A 20,209-nucleotide genomic window follows, 5' to 3' on the forward strand; every position below is an offset into this window, starting at 1 on the left:
CTTAATACTGACTCAATTCTGGTAAAATGTAGCAACTTTGCTCCACCATAATTCTATCAGTTCCATTGTTACCTCTCTTGTTATGTTATAAACTGAAGAATACACTGATATTATTGCTTTACATAGGTTTGTCTTTTAAGGAAATTCAGAAAAGAGAGAAGCATATTCATTCTTTTTTTTAATATTTACCCATAATTTGATCATTTCTAGTGATCTTCATTTCTTTCAATGGGTTCAAGTCACCATTGGGTATCACTTTCTTTTAGTCTGAAGGGCTTCCCTTAGTATTTCTTGTAAGGCAAGGCTGTTACCAGGAAATTCTGTCTTATTTGTCTCTGGCTGTCCTATTTTGACCTTTATTTGTGAAGGACAATTTAAGACTCTTTAGAAGATGGGTAGAGAAACTTGACCACCCTGTCTGTGCTGCCCTCACTACAGGTGTTACTGGAACAGGCTTAAACAGGTTCTCTTTTTGTTACAGGTGTCTTCACTACAGTGTACTTGTGCAAAAGAGCCCCTTTTGCCCTCCTCCTTCCTCTGCCTTCTTTTAGAGCAGGGTTTCTCAGGCTTGGCACTGTTAACATTTTGGGCTGGATAATTCTTTTTTGTGGGGAGTTGTCCTTTGCATTGTAGGATGTTTAGCAGCAACTTGTCCTCTAATCAATGCATGCCAGTAGAACCCCGTGTTCTGTTGTGACAACCAAAAATGTCTTCAGATAGTGCCAAATGTTCCGCTGGGGTGGGGGTGGGAGTAGTTGCCTCAAGTTGAGAATCACTGTGTTGAGTTCCTGATGTCTTCCCACACTCTCCTGTCGTGCTCTGCCCTGCTGACCCCATCTTACTGCTGCTCTATTGCCTTCCCTTGTGCTGCATACCTGGGTGTTTCTTTCCTTCCATAGTGCTCTGTGACTAAGTACTGGTTACTCTCTTGAGCATGGAGCCGGTTGCCCGTTTTCTATTTTTAAACATTCTTTTATCTATCTAGTCATCTGTAAGAATAAACATTCTGCTGTACTTTCTGTGGTGGGTTAGATTTCATCACGTATTAGCATAAGCCAGTGTTTTTATAGTTTGCTTTTCAAAGATACCGGTGCTATAAAACATAATGTATAAAAGTTTAGAAATAGAGATTATCAGTTATTGGTTATCCTTGTTTTCTGAAATGGGTAAGGGAATTTTTATGTAGATTAGCCATTTTTTAATAGCTGTGGTCCCTGCCCCCCCCCCCCCCCCCCCCCCCCGTAGACGGGGAGTGAGGGAGGCCCCACCTGCACCCATAGCCGCTCCCCATCTCTCACATCACTGCCTGAGCACCTTCTCCGGTCACATCAGCTGCGGCATCAGACCCTTGTAGGAATGCAAATCCCACTGCAAATTGCACATGCGAGGGATCCAGGTTGCATGCTACCCGTGAGAATCCAACACCTGATCATCTGAGGTGGAGCTGAGGTGGTGAATACCCCCTGCCCCCACAATGGAAAAACTGTCTTCCGCAAAAGCAGTCCCTGGTGACTGTTGGTATAGTTTTCATGTTGTTTTCCCGTACTTTATCTTTTTAATACATTGGAAGTATTTAGCCCCCGTATTGCAAACAAGAATATGCTTTTATTGGATGATGAAAATGTGTCCAACATCACATAGTTAATAAGTAAATAAAACTATACTAGTCTAAAAAATTAAATGTAACTTTAATTCATTGAGATCAGCTTCAGGTCTTTTATGACCAAGGTCAGTGTCCTTTGAAGTTCAAATTCTAAGAGAAAAAGTACATCCTTCATAAAACCATTGAGAAGAGTTAAAGGCACCCTTCATGGTAGGGGTCATGAGACACAGTGGGGAACATCCATGCCTGTGTTAAAGAAAGGAATGTGCTGTGTAGTTTCCACTGGTGAATACCTAGCTTGGATTTGCTTTTGTGTACCCAACTGCTGAAGCTGATGGTAGGGATTTGGGCTCCTAAGTGGTCATAATTAGATTTTTTCTGCTGTTGAGCAACTGTGGCATTCCATCCAGCATGTTTCAGGAAAAAGTTATATATCCTGCTTTCATAATTGAAGAGAGAAACTTTGAATTACTTTATCATTTAGGTAATGTCTTCCAGAGTTTACCTTATGGCCAGTTTGAATCACTTATGAAATTATGGGTTGGAGTCGAGATGCAAGTTGTTTTTCTGTGGAAGAGATCTTTTCTTTTTGAAAACTTTGTTTTTAAAACTGTCATTTTCAGCTGGACTTGGTGGCTCACTCCCATAATCCCAGCACTTTGGGAAGCCGAGGTGGGACGATTGGTTGAGGCCAGGAGTTTGAGACCAGCCTAGGTAACATAGTGAGACCCCGTCTTTAAAAAAAAAAAAGCAAATAAAATTTAAAAATAAATAAAACATTGTCATTTTCAAAAAATTTTTATAAACATTGTTTTTCACAAAGATGTATATAAAAAGAGAAAGCTATTAAGGAGTTGAGATTTACCTTTATTTCTGTCTGAGCTTGCTGTGTGGATAAGTACAGTCTTCTTCAGTATTTTGCCCTATCCTTAGCAGAAGTTCCTGAGGTACCTTATGACTCTACAGAGCTTTTGAGGAAATGATCCGCTGAAGAAATGTTACTGTAAAGAAGAGAATTAAGTTTTGTCAAATAGCTTTTGAACTTTCCTCCCCTCAAATGTTACAGACTGTTTTGAAAATCCAATGGTTAGTCCTCTTTTTATTCAATTGAAATGCCATTTCCTTAGTACAGAGTCTGTCTAAGCGCCTGTCCTACATGGTGACTCTGACCAGGAGAACGTGATGACTGACCTTACTGTAAACATTTGTCAATCAACAGGTTTGTTTTGCATATGCTGTTTACAAAGCACGGAACTTTGAAAAAGATACGATAAGATTGAAGAGTTCAGCTTATAAGGATAATCATGTGCCAATGTGTACTTCATGTCTACCCCACAGAATAATTCCATTTGATAACATGTAGTTTAGAGATCATGCCTTTTAGTATTGGAATGGTTTTTTATACTTTTGTTTCTACTGTCCGGGACAATCTCTGAGATTCTTTTTGTACTTTTCCTTTCACATATTTACTGTGTGAATTTTAGCATACCATTTTCATTGCTTTGGTTCAGTTTTCTTCTTTGTTCCTCACTCAAGTAACCTTCTGTTTTTCTAAAATCCCAAGGTCTGGAAATTTTAAAAATCAGAATTGTTTCTACTTTTGTGAGAGACATATGTATGGAAGTTGAGAGCTGGGATATAGCTAAGATAATCTCTAGTTGTGGCATGGCATCTTCATGTATTCACCACTGTGAGCTTATACCTTTACATAGCTAATTTTAGGAATTAATAATTGTCTGTTTTAGGGGACAGCAAACTTTTTCTTAAAGGATCTGATAGTAAATATTTTTGCTTATAGGCCATACAGTCTTTTTTATAACTGCTCATCTCTGTTCAGAATGAAAGCAGCCATAGATAATTCATAAACGAATGGATGGTATCTCTTTATATAAACATACACATATTCATTCTCCTTAGTGTATGTATATAAAGAAATGTTATCTCATATTAACTAATATAACATGAGTATAGTAGACAGGTGAAAATATTTGTTGGCTAAAACAGGGAGGAAGTAAATCTTGTAAATAAAATTTACAGTTAATATTTTAGACTGCTGTAGTTTTATTTTAATATGTGTTAAGTAAATTAAATTAGCCTCTTGAGATTGTCTCCTAGGTACTCAGAAAATTACCTGCGATAATCTACTGATTTCCAGTCACTTAATACATTTTGTGTGTGGGATCTTGTACCCAGCTTTGAGATAGTTCAGTTTACATTGTTGATTTTCATCTTCTTATTAGTTTTAATTCCTTATTTATTTTATTGTATGTTCTTGGACTGTTTGCTTAATAGCATAGCAGTGTGTCAAAATACAATTTACCTTAGTTTTATTAGGCTGTAGACTTTAATGACGATTTTAGATCTCTGCTCCAAAAGATCATTTTATCTGTTTCCCTGAAGTGATTGTTTCAGGCATTTCCAGATGTTAACAAGGCTTAGGTTGATCCACTTAGCAATACCTGATGAAATGCTGCTTGGCCAACTGCTCCTTGGCAGTTGACTGTTGAGGCTGTTACATCCATTGGCATGTGCTGGCATGTGCTGTCTCTGTCCTTCCATCTTAGCTGAGAGCATGTCCTTTTGAATAATTGTAGATAATGTTAGTCTTTTGGGGTTTGTTAGTCTGGGATTGATTGGCTTCAGCAGATGGGGGCCACTGGTGTCATAAGGCAAACTGTTGGGTCAGTGATTAAGCTTCCATGTCTGGCATCAGTTGATTAATGGTGTGCCTTCACCTACTGAGCTTCAGTCTGTGCACAAAAATAGGCTAGATTTTTCAAGTGCTTTGTTGGCTTCCTACTGGCAAGATAAAGCACATTTTTCTTAATCCTCAAGAAATAAGTTTTCTTCATTTTTTATTTTTTAAAAGTAACTTTATCCCAGTTTCCCATTCTGGATTTCTGTTATAGTTTTAGTGAAATAAACATGGTTGCATTAAGATTTATACATGAGAAACTTTTACCTATAGAGTTTAGGTGGAATTATGAGTGACAGGTTTCTAAATTCATTAATAAAATTTATGTCTTGAAGTTCTGTTAGCATTAAAGTTGAGTCACTTTTATTGATCTTGTCTGGGCTACCGTCTTGTTTACTTTCATTATAATCCATTAACTTTTTAATCCATGAAGTGAATATTACTGATGGAAGTTATATAATGAACTTTTGTCTTTGAGCAGTGATAGCTGTAATAATATTGCCACTCATTGTTCTTTTACCTCTGAGTTTTATTTTCCCAAGAAATGCAACTTATTAAAGATAATTTGATTAATTTTTCTTTATAACATTTCATAAGAATAACTTAGTTATATTAATTGCATGGTATGTATTGAAATATTTTACCAACTCTAGATTTAATGTGAGAATTGGAAACCTGTTGTTACCTAGTGTAGATGAATGGAGTCGATATCAGTTTGGTTTCCCCTTCCTTTTTCCTTTCCCTTCTCTTTTATTCAAGAGCTCCAGTGATTAATACGTTTTGACTTTCCTTGTAGGAGAGATTCATTTTTTTTTACAGGTTTTTGTTTTCATTCAATTCCTTGTAAAAGAAATTTTAGTCAAAAAATATTGTTTTCCTCAGTGAAACTAAGTAACACTATACTGTTTCATCCCTAGGTTTGAGTTTTGGGAAGATTTTGAAGAAGACCATGGCAAAGGGAGAGAGAATGGCTACCAGAGTCTTCATAAGGTGCTAGAGCCTTTCCTTCTCCGGAGAGTCAAAAAAGATGTGGAGAAATCCCTTCCTGCCAAAGTGGAACAGATTCTCAGGGTAGAGATGTCGGCCCTTCAGAAACAGTATTACAAGTAAGTCCTTGTTTGGGTTAGGCTAAAGGAACTGAGATCAGTACCAGGAAGCCATAATATAGATAACTGATACATAAACTGTGTGCTTTTTTAAATGAATCCTAAACACAGATTTAAGTAGCAATATATTTACAGTCAGAAAAAGGGAGGTTTATTCTTTTTTTTTTAATTTGGGTGAGAATTTGCATAGCACTTTTCGTTATGTTTGTGATCTGAAGTATGCATTAATTGTTAGTACTAATCCCCTTACCAATAAATAGGCATATTTTACTTATTCATACATATTTTGTCCCTGCTTTCATTCAATAATTTATTAAGCTTCTGCCAGGCATCCTGCTAGATACTGGGCATAATGAAGATGAATAAATATCTCCTGCCACAAGACTTGTGTGGTAGGGAAGACAGACTACAGACAAATAATAATTAAAGCACAGTGTTGTTTAATAACAGAGGCATATACAGGGGCCTGTGTGAGTTAAGAGGAAGCACTCACCTCCATATTGCAGGGAGCGTACTCTTTTCTTTCTAACATTCCAGTTGGCCTGGGGCAGTTATGTACTTGGCTTGGGTTATACTATGTGAAATCCAAAATAATGGATTTGGGAAAGACCATGATATATAATGTGCTTGTCATGGGCTTTAATTTTGATGATTTAAAGTTGGATCTGGAATAAGAACTTACTGCCGTGAAAGTCTTTTTAAGTTAGAGATCTGGTAATCTTTCTCATTATCAATTTATGGCCAGTATTAGTTCATCTATATAGTTTCTTGCCCCCCCCCCCCCCCCCCCCCCGTCATTTTCAAACATGTAGGTAGGTACGTATTGTAAGTGTTTAATATATATCTCTAAAAGATAAGAGCTTTTTTTGTTTTTTTGTTAAGGATAATTTCAATCTGTGATCATGTCTAAAAGACCCAATAATTCCTTAGTGGCTTTATAATGTCCAATAAGTGTTTACATTTTCCTGGTTGTGATATCCACATACATGCATACACACATTTTTTTCCTCTTGGCCTTACAAATTTTTTGAATGAAGAAACTGAATTTATGTTCTGTAGACTTTCCTGATTCCAGCTGCTCTGAACTTTGTGTTTTCTGTATACTCATAGATAGGTGTAGAGGCTTGATTAGGCCCAGATTCAGTGTGATTATTTCATAAGAATGTAAAGGTATATTTTTTACAGGAGGACTTTCTTTTTATGATGTTAGCAACTAGTGATGAACATTGCCTAGATCCATTAATTCATTAGGGACTACAAAACTAGCACTGTTATTCTAAGACTGTTGTGTGTATAGAATGAATTAGGTTGGTGTAGTTAAGAAGTAGGATTTTTACGATGGGTGTAAGATCAATAAGATCAAATAAAAGCTCTATACTACTGCTTTAACTAGAAAGAATTCATGATGTATTTTTATTTTTAAAAACATTTTCTAATTTTCAGATTTGTAATACTCGAGTGTATGTAGGCACACACTTAAGTATGTATAAGTAAAGTATATATAAATATATATATATAAAGTGTGTATATATACATATGTGTGTGTATGTGTGCACATTTATTTATTTCTATATAGGGAGGGGTAGAGAGAGAGAATTGTTTCCTTTTAACATTCCTGTGTTCAGTGAGGTTCAGATAGCCCATGGAATCATTAACATATCCAGTTCTGACTAGAGATAGTGAAGGATCATGGTTAGGTGGCAGGAGATGCAAAATAAAATATCCTCCCTGCTTTTTTAACTTTCTTAGTTTTTTTTTTTCAGTAGTACTACTATTTCTTGTAATGTGGTACCCACAACTCGGTTTCTTTGTATCTAGTAGTATGATTATCATTTTAATTTTTAGATGGATTCTGACCAGGAATTACAAGGCTCTTGCCAAAGGAACGAGAGGCAGCACATCTGGTTTCCTTAATATTGTGATGGAACTGAAAAAATGCTGCAACCACTGCTATCTGATTAAACCCCCTGAAGAAAATGAAAGGGAAAATGGACAGGAGATTCTTCTGGTGCGTAGTTCCTCTTGTTCATAATTACTTTCTCCAGACAATTTAGTTTCTTCGGGTGCTTTTCATCAAAATGCTCCTTTTTATCCTTGAATGACTGTTCAAAGAGCATCAAAAAAAGCTTTAAAAATAGGTGAAAAAAGTTAAATAATGAGGAAAAATCTGGAAAGTATAGTATCACAGATACTAGGTGAAATGAACATTTCAGAAATTGCTGGTCAACCAGATTACCAAGGGCTTCAAAAGGCTTAAAGATGATTTTTAAAATGTGAATTCTTAGCAATTAAGGGCAGATTGAAGTATATGTTTCAACATAATGATTGGAATGTCTTAAATCTTCAGTCCCTGATCAGGAGCAGTGGGAAGCTGATTCTGTTAGACAAACTGTTGACAAGACTTCGAGAAAGGGGGAACAGAGTCCTTATCTTCTCTCAGATGGTGAGAATGTTGGATATTCTGGCCGAGTACCTGACTATTAAACACTATCCTTTCCAGGTAAAGTGGTTCAGTAATTGGGGAGGTATCTCTCTCCCTCCTCTTCCCTCTCCCCCTCTCTCTCCCCCCTCCCTCTCCTTCTCCCTCTCCCAGTTGTATGTCTTGCTTGTTAAAGTAGAAGAACACAGAGTTTTCTTGCTTGAAAAAAATTGAGGTTAAGATTTCAGGAGAGTCTTGAGTTTTACTTCCCTGCCTTTAATAAACTTTTACCCTATGAAAATGGTCATGTGAAGATCATTCTTTTCCTGAAGGGGGGGTGGGTGGGGAGCATTAGAGAAAGGAAAATTGAGCAAGAGAAATGTATGTTAGATCGTGTGGTACATCTCTAAGTCTGTGGTAAAAGTAGAGAGGAAAAAAGTGTGAACCTGATTCCAGAAGCCCAAATCCTAGAAAGAAAAAGAGAGATAGTGATATTGTATATTCACCACCCCCCACAAGACCCCCAAAGACGTTAACGCTGGCTGTGAGGCTGGGAATGCGGCAGAGGAGTGAGTGGTACTTAAAACCTTGTGGTCCCTGAAGCAAGTGTTGGTGGCCTCCCCTCTTTTCTGAGTTTCTTCATTGTAATAATACTTTTCTGGGTGTTTAATCTTTTGGAAACTTATCTCTGATCTACTTACAGACATGTAGACATGTGTGCAATTTACCTTCACTTTTGGCGTAATATTTTTATAGTGCTTTGATTTTTAAGCTTTATTTTTAAAAATTATTTCTCTTTTTAAACTTTGAATGGATGGACTGTTCTACCAACTCATCTAATTACATTGCTGTTAATGAAAATTGAAGTCAGTGATTATCTCCTGAGAAGGCCCAATTTTTAAGACTCATTAGCAGTTTGTCTTTCAAAATATCCCGATAAACATTATTATATCCAGAATATCTTGTGTGGTCTTTCAGCAGCTGTCTTAAAAATAAGCATAATACTTTGGTTATTATCAAGAAACAGCACACTGCAAAAAGACAGTTATCTCTCAATGTACCTGATCCCTGTGAGCTTTCGTTTCTAGGTAATCATATGATATCCATTAAATAAAGAATACATCATTCTTCTCTCTAGGGAATAACTAAGCTGGGATTCTTTAGGTCTCTTGTACCTAATCAGTGACTTATAGGCAATTGTCTTAATGTCCTCTGTTAATGGGAATATTAAAAGGAGGGCATTAGGTTTTCTGATTTCAAATATAGGCTTTGAACCTGCCATTTAAACATCTTTGATTCAAGGCTCTGAGTAGGATTGTAGTCAGTAAGAAAGAAAGAAAGGGGCTTTCCAGGTGTGAGATAACTTGAGTTTGTTGGACAGAGCTCTGGGGAAATATAGGTCCTTCCATGGATGCTGCTGCCAGCCAGGCACCTCTCGGGTCAGTTTTGCCTTGAGTGGGTAAAATGAGATGATTTTGTTATCTCAAGTGGTAATTGTTAGAGAATGAAATGTGAAAATGATTTTAAAGAGTGAGAAATGGTTTATAAAATACACGGCATATAGATGATAATTCTTCAGCATTTGTTTTATGTATTATATGGTTTCTCTATGGTTACATTGTTTTGTACCTAGAATGGACATACATGCTCTAATAAAAGAATTGTATGCGCTAGTTAATGCCAGAGCCTCTCTTGAATTGACAGTGTAGTTTGGTTGCTTGAATACTTTTCTCTGATTTCAGAGTGTAATTTTTGGAAAAACTTGGGTATATGGTTAATTATTATTAACATTTTCAATGTTTAAACAAAATATTTTCCAAACAACATTATGTAATTAGCTAAGAAGCATCATTTTTCTGCAGTAACTAATTATTAGTTGGCCAGTGGTACTGTTTCCTAATCTATTCAGTACCTCCAGATAAAGAAGTAAACCAAGCCTCTAAGAACAGGTTGGGTTTTCATCTTTCTCCTTATAGGTCCTGGTGGGTATTCTGATCCTAAATAGCCCTTTGAATCAGAGGCTTCTGACCTTAAGTCTGTAACTGGAGAGCTTGGGTCAAGGAGGGTGTCCTCCTTAAGTGCAGCCCCTTCAGCACTTTGCCAGTGCACTCCAGTTATTTTTACTCAGTGGGTGTTCAGGTGATAAAGATTGCAAGTCTGGTGTTCTATTTTGAGTGTAGCTGATCTCCCTACCTTATGATTTTCTTGTGGTTTATTTTTACAGCGTCTGGATGGCTCCATCAAGGGAGAAATCCGAAAACAGGCACTGGACCACTTCAATGCAGATGGGTCTGAGGTATACTATGCATGGCTTTATTTGGGAGCTTGGGTTCTGTATCAAGGGGAAAGTCTTTCCAGCTTAATGTCATCTGTTTCAGAAATAATTTGCAGGCAATTCTGCCTTGAGAAGAGAATGAGAAATCCTTAATATAAAAGATGCCTATTTTTGTTGTTTGTCACTCTAGGAAAACATAATATATGCTTGTTTATCTCCCCTGGTTTTGATTAATAACTGAGGAATTCTCCAATGTCTTCCACTTACTAAATTTCTGGGTGTGGAAGAGCAATAAGACAAGGGGAATGGGGAGGGTTGGCCATTAGGATTAATTTTGCAATATATATTAGAAGGTTATGATCTGTACTATTTTGGTGATAAAGGCTTGAAAAGTATGTTTGCCATGTCTCAAGTTCGTTGGACTCCTGATGTGATGTGACTTAATGTTTTTGCTCTGGCTGATAATAGCACGTTTAAATCAGTAAGCGTCCAGCTTAGATTTGGCATTGTATTTTGTTTTGGGGGCACCTATAGAAGAGCTACTTAGGACAAATTAGAAACTTTAATAATTAGTTTGTGCATATCAAATTATCAAATGCCATGGGATTTGAGAGAAGTAGAGGAGAAGAACTTAAGTGTAAATAAAACCATAATAATGTATAGATGTGAAGGAAGCAGTGGAGAAGTAGAATTAGAAGTGTTTTGGAGAAAATGTTAATTTTTGGAGCCTGGGCCACCTTTTTTTATTTTTTTTTAAATAGATAGAATAGACTTTGCTTTCGGCTTTCTGAAGAGCTTTAAAAATTCTTAATGCCTGTGCCTGTTAGTACAGAATGGTATGTTTTCTGTCTCTAGATTCATAGAAGTCCTAGTAGCTAGACAAGTATCCTGGCTATTTCTGTAGCCTAAAATTTTACTTCTTCTTGAGGGGCTTTGGGCATTAATCTATTTAGAACCAAGGCTCTGAATTGTTAGGGATAAGAAGAATTGAATTACTAAAGACATTGGTCATCTTCTAATTCCTATCACTCCTTTCCCTGTTCCTCATTTCTTCAATTATAAAATCATTGGTTCCAATACTTCATAATATTCTGAGGTCTGAATTTGGTACTTAATATAAAGAGCTGATCACATTGTGTAGCACATAGAAAGCACTCAATAAATGTCAGCTATTTTTATTATATAGTGTTTGTTGAAATTGGTTTTGTGTTTCCTACTCTTAGTTTAAAGAATAGTATGAGTTAAATGTTTCATATTGCTCTTTCTCGGGAAAAAAAATAAGTTACTTATTGTATAGCTCTTGTCCTCCCCCTAGGGCCATATATAGAATACAAGTTTTCTACCATTTTCTGTAGTATTTTAAGAATTAAATATTTATTATTGGGGGAAAATATTATATGCCCATTTAGAAAATTGGGAGGATGGTGAAGAGTACAAAGAAGAAAAATTGTACAGAACCCTCATCCTCAGACACAACTTGGTAACTTGCTGTTCACATCCTTTGGGTGTATTTCGATTCATACTGGATGGAAACACTGATTTCTTTATATGTTTATCTAATTGGGATCCTGCTGCATATACAGTTTTGTTTTCACCTTTTATTCAGAATTATACTTTGAGCATTTCCCCATGTCATTAAAGATTTTTACAAAATTTTAATTTCTATTATTTCATCATGCTTTTACCATTGTTTATTTAACCATTTTATTATTGGTGGATGTTTGGTGAGGGTATGAGCATTTTAAAAATATTTTTGATACACTTTGCTAAATTACTTTTCTAAGACAATTTCATACCGTTATGTACAAATATTCTTTTTACCTCACTCTTAGCAGCATTGAGTTTTATAATTTTTTAATTTTTGTCAATTTAATAATAGTTGCAAACAAATTATAATTCATATTATCCTTGATAAAGAGTGACATAGAAAATTGTTGATATGATCATGTAGACCCCAGATTTTATTTGCTTTAGGTATCTCATCCTTAACTGTCCATGTAGTGTGGTGGTGCTTGATATTTCTCCCAAGGATCTCAGACTATGTGCTTAGACACAACCTATTGATCAGTTTTTTTATTGAAATTGTTTAAAGTTCTTGTGAGGCAGCTGTCTCCAGTTTTATTTCTGTGGCGTAATGCTGTTGAATGTAGCTATTAGAACATGGAGACCTCATTGCTGCATCTGTGTATGTGCACTAAAAATACCCATTTATCAAGATATAACCCAAAGCTGCCAATTTTTGAGTGCCACTTCTTAGCCAGAAAAGTGTCAGCTTTTTACATATGTGATAAATTCCCTGAAAGTAGAAATATTTTGGGTTTTGTTGTCTGGCTTATATAGTTTATTCTTTTGCTCCTGTCTCCATATGTTTCTGAGCACCCAGATGCAGGCAGGTGTGCTGTGCTTGCCCAGTGTCTTTTATTGCTGTGGAAACTGGACTATGTCAGTGCTGGGTCATTTCACACATCACTTTTCAGTCAGATCTGTTTTTCTTTTTGTATGTTTTGTGGTGACCGAGAATTCTGTGCTTCTCAGCAGTTCCAGTATGTGATCCGTTTAGTGCAGTGTTTCTATATTCCTCACCTGCCCAACAAATGGATAGACATTTACATAATAAAGTATCTTTGTTTATACTAGCTGCCTTACGTGGCATAATCTATCTTTCTCTAGAAAATAATTGTCTAGGTAACTTGCTAGAATGAGTGATCCCCATTATAGTTGAGTTGTCTGTTTTTTTTCCCTTTTCCTTCTTGTATACTAGTTTTAGCCAGGAGATAACACTGATTTTCTTGCTCCCGTTGCCCTATTAGATTCTGCTTTACTCCTTTGTTCACTGCACTGACTCTTCCTCTTAATCAAATGAAAATTCACTCTGCCATCAAGTCCCTGACATTCCTTTAGCCTCCGTAAAGTTTGTCCATCATATCTCACTTTTCTTCACACCTGCAGGGGTTTCCAGGTTTAAGGGCTTATTGGACTATGAAACTGTTTCTGAGAAGGCCACTGCATAAAGTAGTATATTGCATTGTGTACAGGACTTCTGTTTCCTGCTTTCGACAAGGGCTGGTGGCCTAGGAATCAATTTGGCTTCAGCGGACACAGTCGTCATCTTTGACTCTGACTGGAACCCCCAGAACGACTTGCAGGCACAAGCCCGAGCCCATAGAATTGGTCAGAAGAAGCAGGTCAGTGGAGAGAGGCTTCTGGATTTGACTTTGGGGTGGGGAGGTAAGGGGGTTTATTTAGCCCTTTCAGGATGTTTGGAAAACGCTTTTTTCCCCTGTTTGGCTTTGATTTTCCCCAAGTGTTGATTTCTGTTTGTTAACTAATTCAGGGAAGAAATGTCATCTTTGGGCCTAAGATGAACTATTAAGGAACTTTTCATTTTCTCTCTTTGAAAAGTACAGCACCAGTGACTTTCTGTATGTTTAGCCTAAGAGAGATATATGATAATTAGATGTAGACCTAAACCTTTTCTCTGTTTTAATATGTGGAAGCTGTTATATATTCTAGCATTGTTTAAGATGGTCTGTTTTATTATACATGGCAGTGTTAGCTTTAAGATACATTGGAAAACCACTTTTTCTTTGGTTTATGAATCTCAAAGTCTGTTCTATATTGGATAAGTCATAAGTTTCATACTTGGCTGAAGATTCTGTTTTTGTGAAATTTTCCATCAGTGAAACTGATTGTTTTTTAGCAAGCTTTTTATCATTAAACAGGCCATATTAACAGAACTTTAAAGGCAGTTTTATTTAAGAATGTAACCTGCTGCATATACTGCAAGTATTATATCCATTTAAGCTGCCCACTTGGATGGATAGGTTATAGTCATTTATGGTAGTAGAGAACAAACATTTTTTTCTTTTCTCCTCTTGGATTTTGACAGAGGTAACCTTTTTCTTTCTTTCTTTTTTTTCTTTCTTTTCTTTTTTTTTTGGATCAGACATAAGCATAAGATTTCCTTTTCCTACAGGTAAATATTTACCGCTTAGTTACAAAGGGGACTGTGGAGGAGGAGATCATCGAACGGGCCAAAAAGAAGATGGTATTGGACCATCTGGTGATTCAACGCATGGATACCACTGGCCGGACGGTCCTGGAAAATAACTCGGGAAGGTCCAAGTAAGTGCCAGAAAGATTCGAGAGGTAGGCAGAATCAAATTGACTTTACGTCAGCACTTGATATAAGTCATTCTTCTGATAGGATTATCTACTACAGACATTAATCCATTCCTTACCTGGAATTGGCCAGGCCGTGACCACAAGGATGGCATTTTTATTTTAGTTTGCTTTTTCTCTGTTTTCTTTCATTACCCAACAACCCTTTCCCTCCTTCTTTCCCTCTCCCTTGCCTTTGCTTTCGGCTCCATGACATGTCACAGCTGCAGCACTGGAGCTGTGTGTGTTGGGTGTCAGCCCAGCACAGTGTCATTGGCTGTGACTTTTCAGCAGTGAGAATTCACCAGGCTGAATTGGAAGCTGTTTTTTTACTATTGGTAAAAATGTCTGTGGAGATAGTTGTGATTCTTTTCTATTGACAACAGAAGGGCAAAAAAGGAAAGTATAGTGAAGTTTCATTTGGCTTTAGGAAGAAACACAACTGTTTCTCCTATGGAGCTTCCATTTTGACCAGATTGTTGAATGTCTTCTGTGGCAATGCTGAAGCTATGTTAAAGGTGAATTCAAATTAGCCCTTCCTATATAGAATGTTGTCCGGTAATTTTCCGTTTAAGAGGAACCTAGATGAAAAAAGCTTGGCTCTTTTATTTTGGACCAGAGGTGAGAAAGTTGAAAATTTCTGGTGAATGAGAACTTTCTTAGTCAAAGGACAGAGAGAAGAACTCGATTTTTTTCATGTTGTTAACCATCTTTCTTGCTTATCCATGTAATAGGTGAGCCAGTAGGACTGTAGTTAATTTTCTAGTCTTCTGCTGGGTTAGGGTTATCACCACAGACTCATCCTATGGATAAAAAATGAAATATTTGAGAAATAATTTTTCTTGAGGCAGAATTTGTATTTTCACCAGTTAGTTATTTTACCCCTTTCAAAAAGATAGTTATTTTGAAGTAGAACTTCTTAGAAATTGACATTCCTAAGAGATTACAACTACATTTTACTTTCTACAGCTCAAATCCTTTTAATAAAGAAGAGCTGACAGCTATTTTGAAATTTGGAGCAGAGGATCTCTTCAAAGAACTTGAAGGGGAGGAGTCAGAACCTCAGGTAATTAACAATGAGAAAATAGAAAATTGTTTAAGTATCATCTGTAAGTGTCTAAATTTTTCTGGAAGAAGATTGTGAGTCTGTGTTAGAGGCTTTTATAAAGAGAAAGTAGTTACTTGAAGGACATAGTTTCTTTTTCTTCTTATGAAGGGCAAAGCTCTTACTAAATTGAATAGGAAAGAATGAATAAAGAATTTGAAGATTCTGCCTTTGTGTACCCTCCCGCCCCCGCTTATTTTTACTTCTTTTAATTTCTGAAGTTTCACCTCATTTAAATAATAGTTTGAAACATTAGACTATAAAAGCAAATGGAATATTAGAAAGGAGAATTGGTTTGTTTGCACGAAACATTTTCAGTAAATGCTGATCATTATTGCCTTTTTACTATATTCGTATTGCTTTTGTTCTTTCAGGAAATGGATATAGATGAAATTTTGCGCTTGGCTGAAACCAGAGAGAATGAAGTGTCAACAAGTGCAACAGATGAGCTTCTGTCACAGTTTAAGGTAGGCAGATCTTTGTGGCAGAGAGTTCTCAGCATTGATTCATTAACTAATGCTCACTAGTGTCTGTGAGAACTTTCTTTGTGCTAGGCACTGTGCTTTTCCCTTTACCTCAATTGGCTCATGTCCCCAATATCATTCTCTGAGTTATAAGTATGTTGTGAAAGTAGATTCTCCAGTCCTTACCATGAAGATAACCACTGAAGTGGGCTGTCCTGTGTAGAGGAAGAGAAGGCAGTGAAGAGGACTGAGAATGTGCAGGCTAGGTGGAGAACTAGGACTGTCGAGGGCTGTGGGAGACATTAACAGAGTCAGATGCCCAGGAGTGGTCAAAGGTATGAAAAGCGTTGATGACGATTAGAAGGGTCTTGATGACTTGATGAGATTTTTTTTTTTTTTTTTTTTTGTTAAAGGGAGAGAAAGGGGTGGTCACTGGTGTCTGATAGAATAGGAAATTTTTGAGATGAGATAGATGAGATGACTGCACACAGAATCTGGGCGCCTGATGGATAGGAGATGGCAGCACTGAGTATAGATGTTATTATAAAGCTTAGTGAAAGAGTGCAGGGAAGGGAAGTTACATGATTAGAAGCAAGGCAAGGTCTTTGAATGATGTTGCCATATTTCTAGGTTGAGGAGAGAACTTGAGAATAGGGAGCTATTAAAGGTTCTAAGGAAAGAAGACGATTTGATGGCACCTTGCCCCAGAGGAGATGGAAGAGATACAATGAAAAGCACAGGTGGAGGATTTGGCTTTGGAAAGAAAAAGGACAAGTACACTTTAGGGAAGAGGAGGAGAGAGAAGATGTGCGAGTTTAATTTATGACCTTACTTTGCAGTAAAGTAAGTGATGTGTTTGCTGAGAAGTGGAAAAGATGGAGCAAGGAGTTGTGGGGAGGAACTCGATAGGGAGTCTCCTGAATTTAGATGATGTGGCTTTGCTGTGGAGCAGTTAGCAGGGTCATATGACTTTTTCCAGCAGTACTTGAGGTCAGAGAAACTGGATCCGTTGGCAATCCCAAGGTGGGGGACTGGCTTGGGAGGCACAGGGAAGTCATAATGGGAAAGGTTTCCAAGATTGATGTGAGAACATGAATGAAAGGATTGACTGTGGGTTGATTCCATGCAGTTAAGAGAAGCAAGAGAGATCTGGTAATTAGAACAATGGTTAGGATTGAGGGGAAATTGGGTGAATTGCTTGGAAGGAAGCAGTACTGTGTGAAGAGCTGCAAAGCTGGCCGTGGGTAGACGTTGTTTCAGTGGAAGAACAAGGAAAAGTGTTGAGTGGGTCAAAGAGTTCCAGGATCTGAGTTAATGTGTCTCAGGATACAAAGGATGGGGTAGAAAAGGATGAACATGAATTATTTGTGTTTGTTGTAGTCAGTTTGGGCTGCTACAACAAAGTACCATAGACCTGGTGGTTTATAAACAACAGAAATTTATTTCTCACAGTTCTGGAGCCTTTATTTCCGAGATCAGGGTGCCCGTGTGTTCGAGTTCTGGTGAGGGCTTGTTTTGGGGTTGCAAACGGCTGACTTCTTGTATCCTCACATGGTAGAGAGCGAGACTAGAGAGCTCTCTGGGGGTCCCTTTTGTAAGGGCACTAATACCATCATGAGGGCTCTGCCCTCATGACCTAATTACCTCCCAGAGGCATCAGCACCTCCTGATACGTTACATTGGGAGTTAGGATTTCATCACATGAGTTTTGAGAGAACACAAACAATTCAGTTCATTGTACTGTTTCAAATGGGTTTCACCTCTGAGACTGCTATTCCCTCTTTAAACATATAATCATTATGGTGTGTTGGTCAGAATATTATATGATTATTTAAGTCTAGAAATTTCTACATATTACAGATCATTCAAAAATGGTCATCACATTACTGGTTGCTTTTATCTTCCTAAAGCCTTTTTGGCCATTATGTTTCAGTACCTGGTCAAATGATATGATTTAGCAGTAGGCGTTTGCTTATCTCAGGGGCTCACTATTTGTGGAGTGCTTCAACTAAATCAACATTATTTTCTCCTCAAAATCCTGTTTTTTTTTTTCTTTTTAACCCTCATTTAACATGTTGGAAACACAGCAAACACTTTCTGAGATACAAGATTACCATTTTCTTCAGAAATAATAACCAACGCTTATATAAATCTTATGGTGTTTCAAACACTGTTTTAAGTGCTTTATAGATATTGACTCCTTTAAAATACTTATAATAAGCCTGTGATGAAGTATTATCTTCATTTACAGATGAGGAAGCAGGCACAGAGAGGTTAAGTAAATTTGTTAAAATCACACATAAGTGGAGCTGTGGTTACATCCTGGGCAAGTGGTCTGGCCTTTAGCTCCAATCATGATGCCATCTTTGGAAAAGTTAAAATTTCCAACTGCATGAACCACCAACATATGCATATTTACATCAATTTTTATCATTTTCATCTAGCTGTCTTAAAAGTCAGATGTCAAGTAATTACCCACAGTCCTTAATTTGAGAGATTGGTCAGATTCATTTTTGAACGATTTCACAAATTATTCCTCTTGTTTTGTCTTGGAACTTAAAAAAATCTAATTGTAAAGATCTTAATATCCTTTTTGGAAGTTAAAGAGTTAACTTTGGCCAAAAATTATAAGATTCTGACTTGACTTCACTATCAGCTCCAAATGAGGAATGGAACCTCCAAAAGCTCTTTTGTACTTTATTATAGTCTCAACGGCTGGGAGGGAAAGAATAATGAGAACGTGGAGCCCAGGCTGGGGCCTCCTGCCACTGCCACAGGCTGTCCTGAGCTGGTGGATGTTTCTGTTTAGCCATAGTTTGGTTCTTTGAAATGCATACACTTAGATGGTTTTCTTTCTGGGATACATACAGTTTTAGTACAAATATATATCAGATATGAATAATATTTGATATGAAGTAAATAGAATATTCCTCCAAGTTTGTTTAAATTTCTTCCATTTTATGTTTTCATTTCCTTTTTTTTAATCCAAAATGTGTTTATTGGGATGGTTTCCCATTTGTTCAAGCGGGGTACTTTTAGTGCTGATTCCTTCTGAAAGAACATCCTTCTGTAAGCCTTGCTTTTCCTCCTGTAGGCTGGCAGAGGACAGTAGAGCAGCTAACACACAGAACTGCCGTTTGTGCCTGGCTAAACACCGTGTTGGTTTTATAGCACCTTGGGCATTTCACATCCACAAAGTAGGAATTTGGGCTCTGCACCAGGTGCTTCTTGCATTTCCTCTTCTCTTCTGGAGAGGCATAAAGGAGATCCTTTGCGAGAGGCATGTTCTTATGGGAAGGCCGTCACTGCTGGAAGGCTTTTTTTTTTTTGAGACAGAGTCTCACTCTGTTGCCCCTGTATAGAGTGCTGTGGTGTTAGCCTAGCTCATAGCATCCTCAAACTCCTGGGCTCAAGCGATCCTCCTGCCTCAGCCTCCCAAGTAGCTAGGACTACCAGCACACACCACGACGCACAGCTGATTTTTGTATTTTTAGTAGAGACGGGGTCTGACTCTTGCTCAGGCTGTTCTTGAAATGCTGAGCTTAAGCCATCCTCCTGCCTCGGCCTTCCAGAGTGCTAGGTTTACAGGCGTGAGCCATAGCACCCAGCCTTCATTTTCATTCCTAAGGCTAAAGTGCACGTTTGAGCATTTGAAATATTTACATATTTTTAACTTTTATATTTTTTGGTAAAAATGATTAAGGCAATTAGTTTAGATGATAATGACTGCTTTGAGTTATACATGGTTTCAAATGAACTCTGTTCAGTAGCAATTTATGGAACTGTAAGTTCATCATGGATTATTAGTAGGTTTTCAGCATTTTATAATCTAAATAAATCTAAAATTTCCAATTAGTATTATATTAGAAAATGTTTATGATTTAACGATAACTTTTTTGATAAAACATATAAAAGTTTGTATCTTTGTCTGTTTCCCTGCTTTTCAATAAAATTTCTGATGAACTTGAGGGTTTGGCAAGTTGCTTTGGGTGGGTAGGAGTAAAGGAGAAATTAGTAGACAATTGATTATTTGATTATGTACTATCACAGGAATCCCATTCACAGTGTCTTGCTTAGATTAAAAATATTGGATAAATTGGTGTCTTAGCAGATGGTGTTTGGAAATGGGAAACTGTCCATCAGACAGTGGTTGTCCATTTGTTTTAAGGTTGCCAACTTTGCAACAATGGAAGATGAAGAAGAGCTAGAAGAGCGTCCTCACAAGGACTGGGATGAGATCATTCCAGAGGAGCAAAGGAAAAAGGTAGAGGAGGAAGAGCGGCAGAAGGAGCTAGAAGAAATTTATATGCTGCCTCGAATTCGGAGTTCCACTAAAAAGGTGATTAAGTGGGATAAAAGATATAAAAGTACTTCTTAGGCC

At 37.2% G+C, this 20,209-nt stretch overlaps 2 protein-coding genes across 5 annotated transcripts in view; one reads left to right on the forward strand and one right to left on the reverse strand.

The window, feature by feature from the left end:
• The window catches only part of CHD2 (chromodomain helicase DNA binding protein 2), a 186,769-nt gene that overhangs the window by 125,432 nt on the left and 41,128 nt on the right, over window positions 1–20,209 (forward strand). For all 4 annotated transcript variants that reach the window (XM_045561456.1, XM_045561454.1, XM_045561457.1 and 1 more), the window contains 9 exons: window positions 5,216–5,404; window positions 7,250–7,412; window positions 7,752–7,904; window positions 10,048–10,119; window positions 13,134–13,283; window positions 14,075–14,223; window positions 15,229–15,325; window positions 15,739–15,831; window positions 19,997–20,167. In XM_045561456.1, coding sequence (XP_045417412.1) covers window positions 5,216–5,404; window positions 7,250–7,412; window positions 7,752–7,904; window positions 10,048–10,119; window positions 13,134–13,283; window positions 14,075–14,223; window positions 15,229–15,325; window positions 15,739–15,831; window positions 19,997–20,167 — 1,237 coding nt within the window. The remainder of the gene's footprint in view (window positions 1–5,215; window positions 5,405–7,249; window positions 7,413–7,751; window positions 7,905–10,047; window positions 10,120–13,133; window positions 13,284–14,074; window positions 14,224–15,228; window positions 15,326–15,738; window positions 15,832–19,996; window positions 20,168–20,209) is intronic.
• LOC123644993 (40S ribosomal protein S27-like) lies at window positions 18,809–19,118 on the reverse strand. The gene has a single exon (XM_045561458.1). It carries the CDS (start codon window positions 19,110–19,112, stop codon window positions 18,864–18,866), a length of 249 nt encoding a protein of 82 aa, XP_045417414.1. The 5' UTR covers window positions 19,113–19,118; the 3' UTR covers window positions 18,809–18,863.

This window comes from Lemur catta, chromosome 9 (assembly GCF_020740605.2).
Source record: "Lemur catta isolate mLemCat1 chromosome 9, mLemCat1.pri, whole genome shotgun sequence".
In the NCBI taxonomy this organism is placed as follows: Eukaryota; Metazoa; Chordata; class Mammalia; order Primates; family Lemuridae; genus Lemur; species Lemur catta.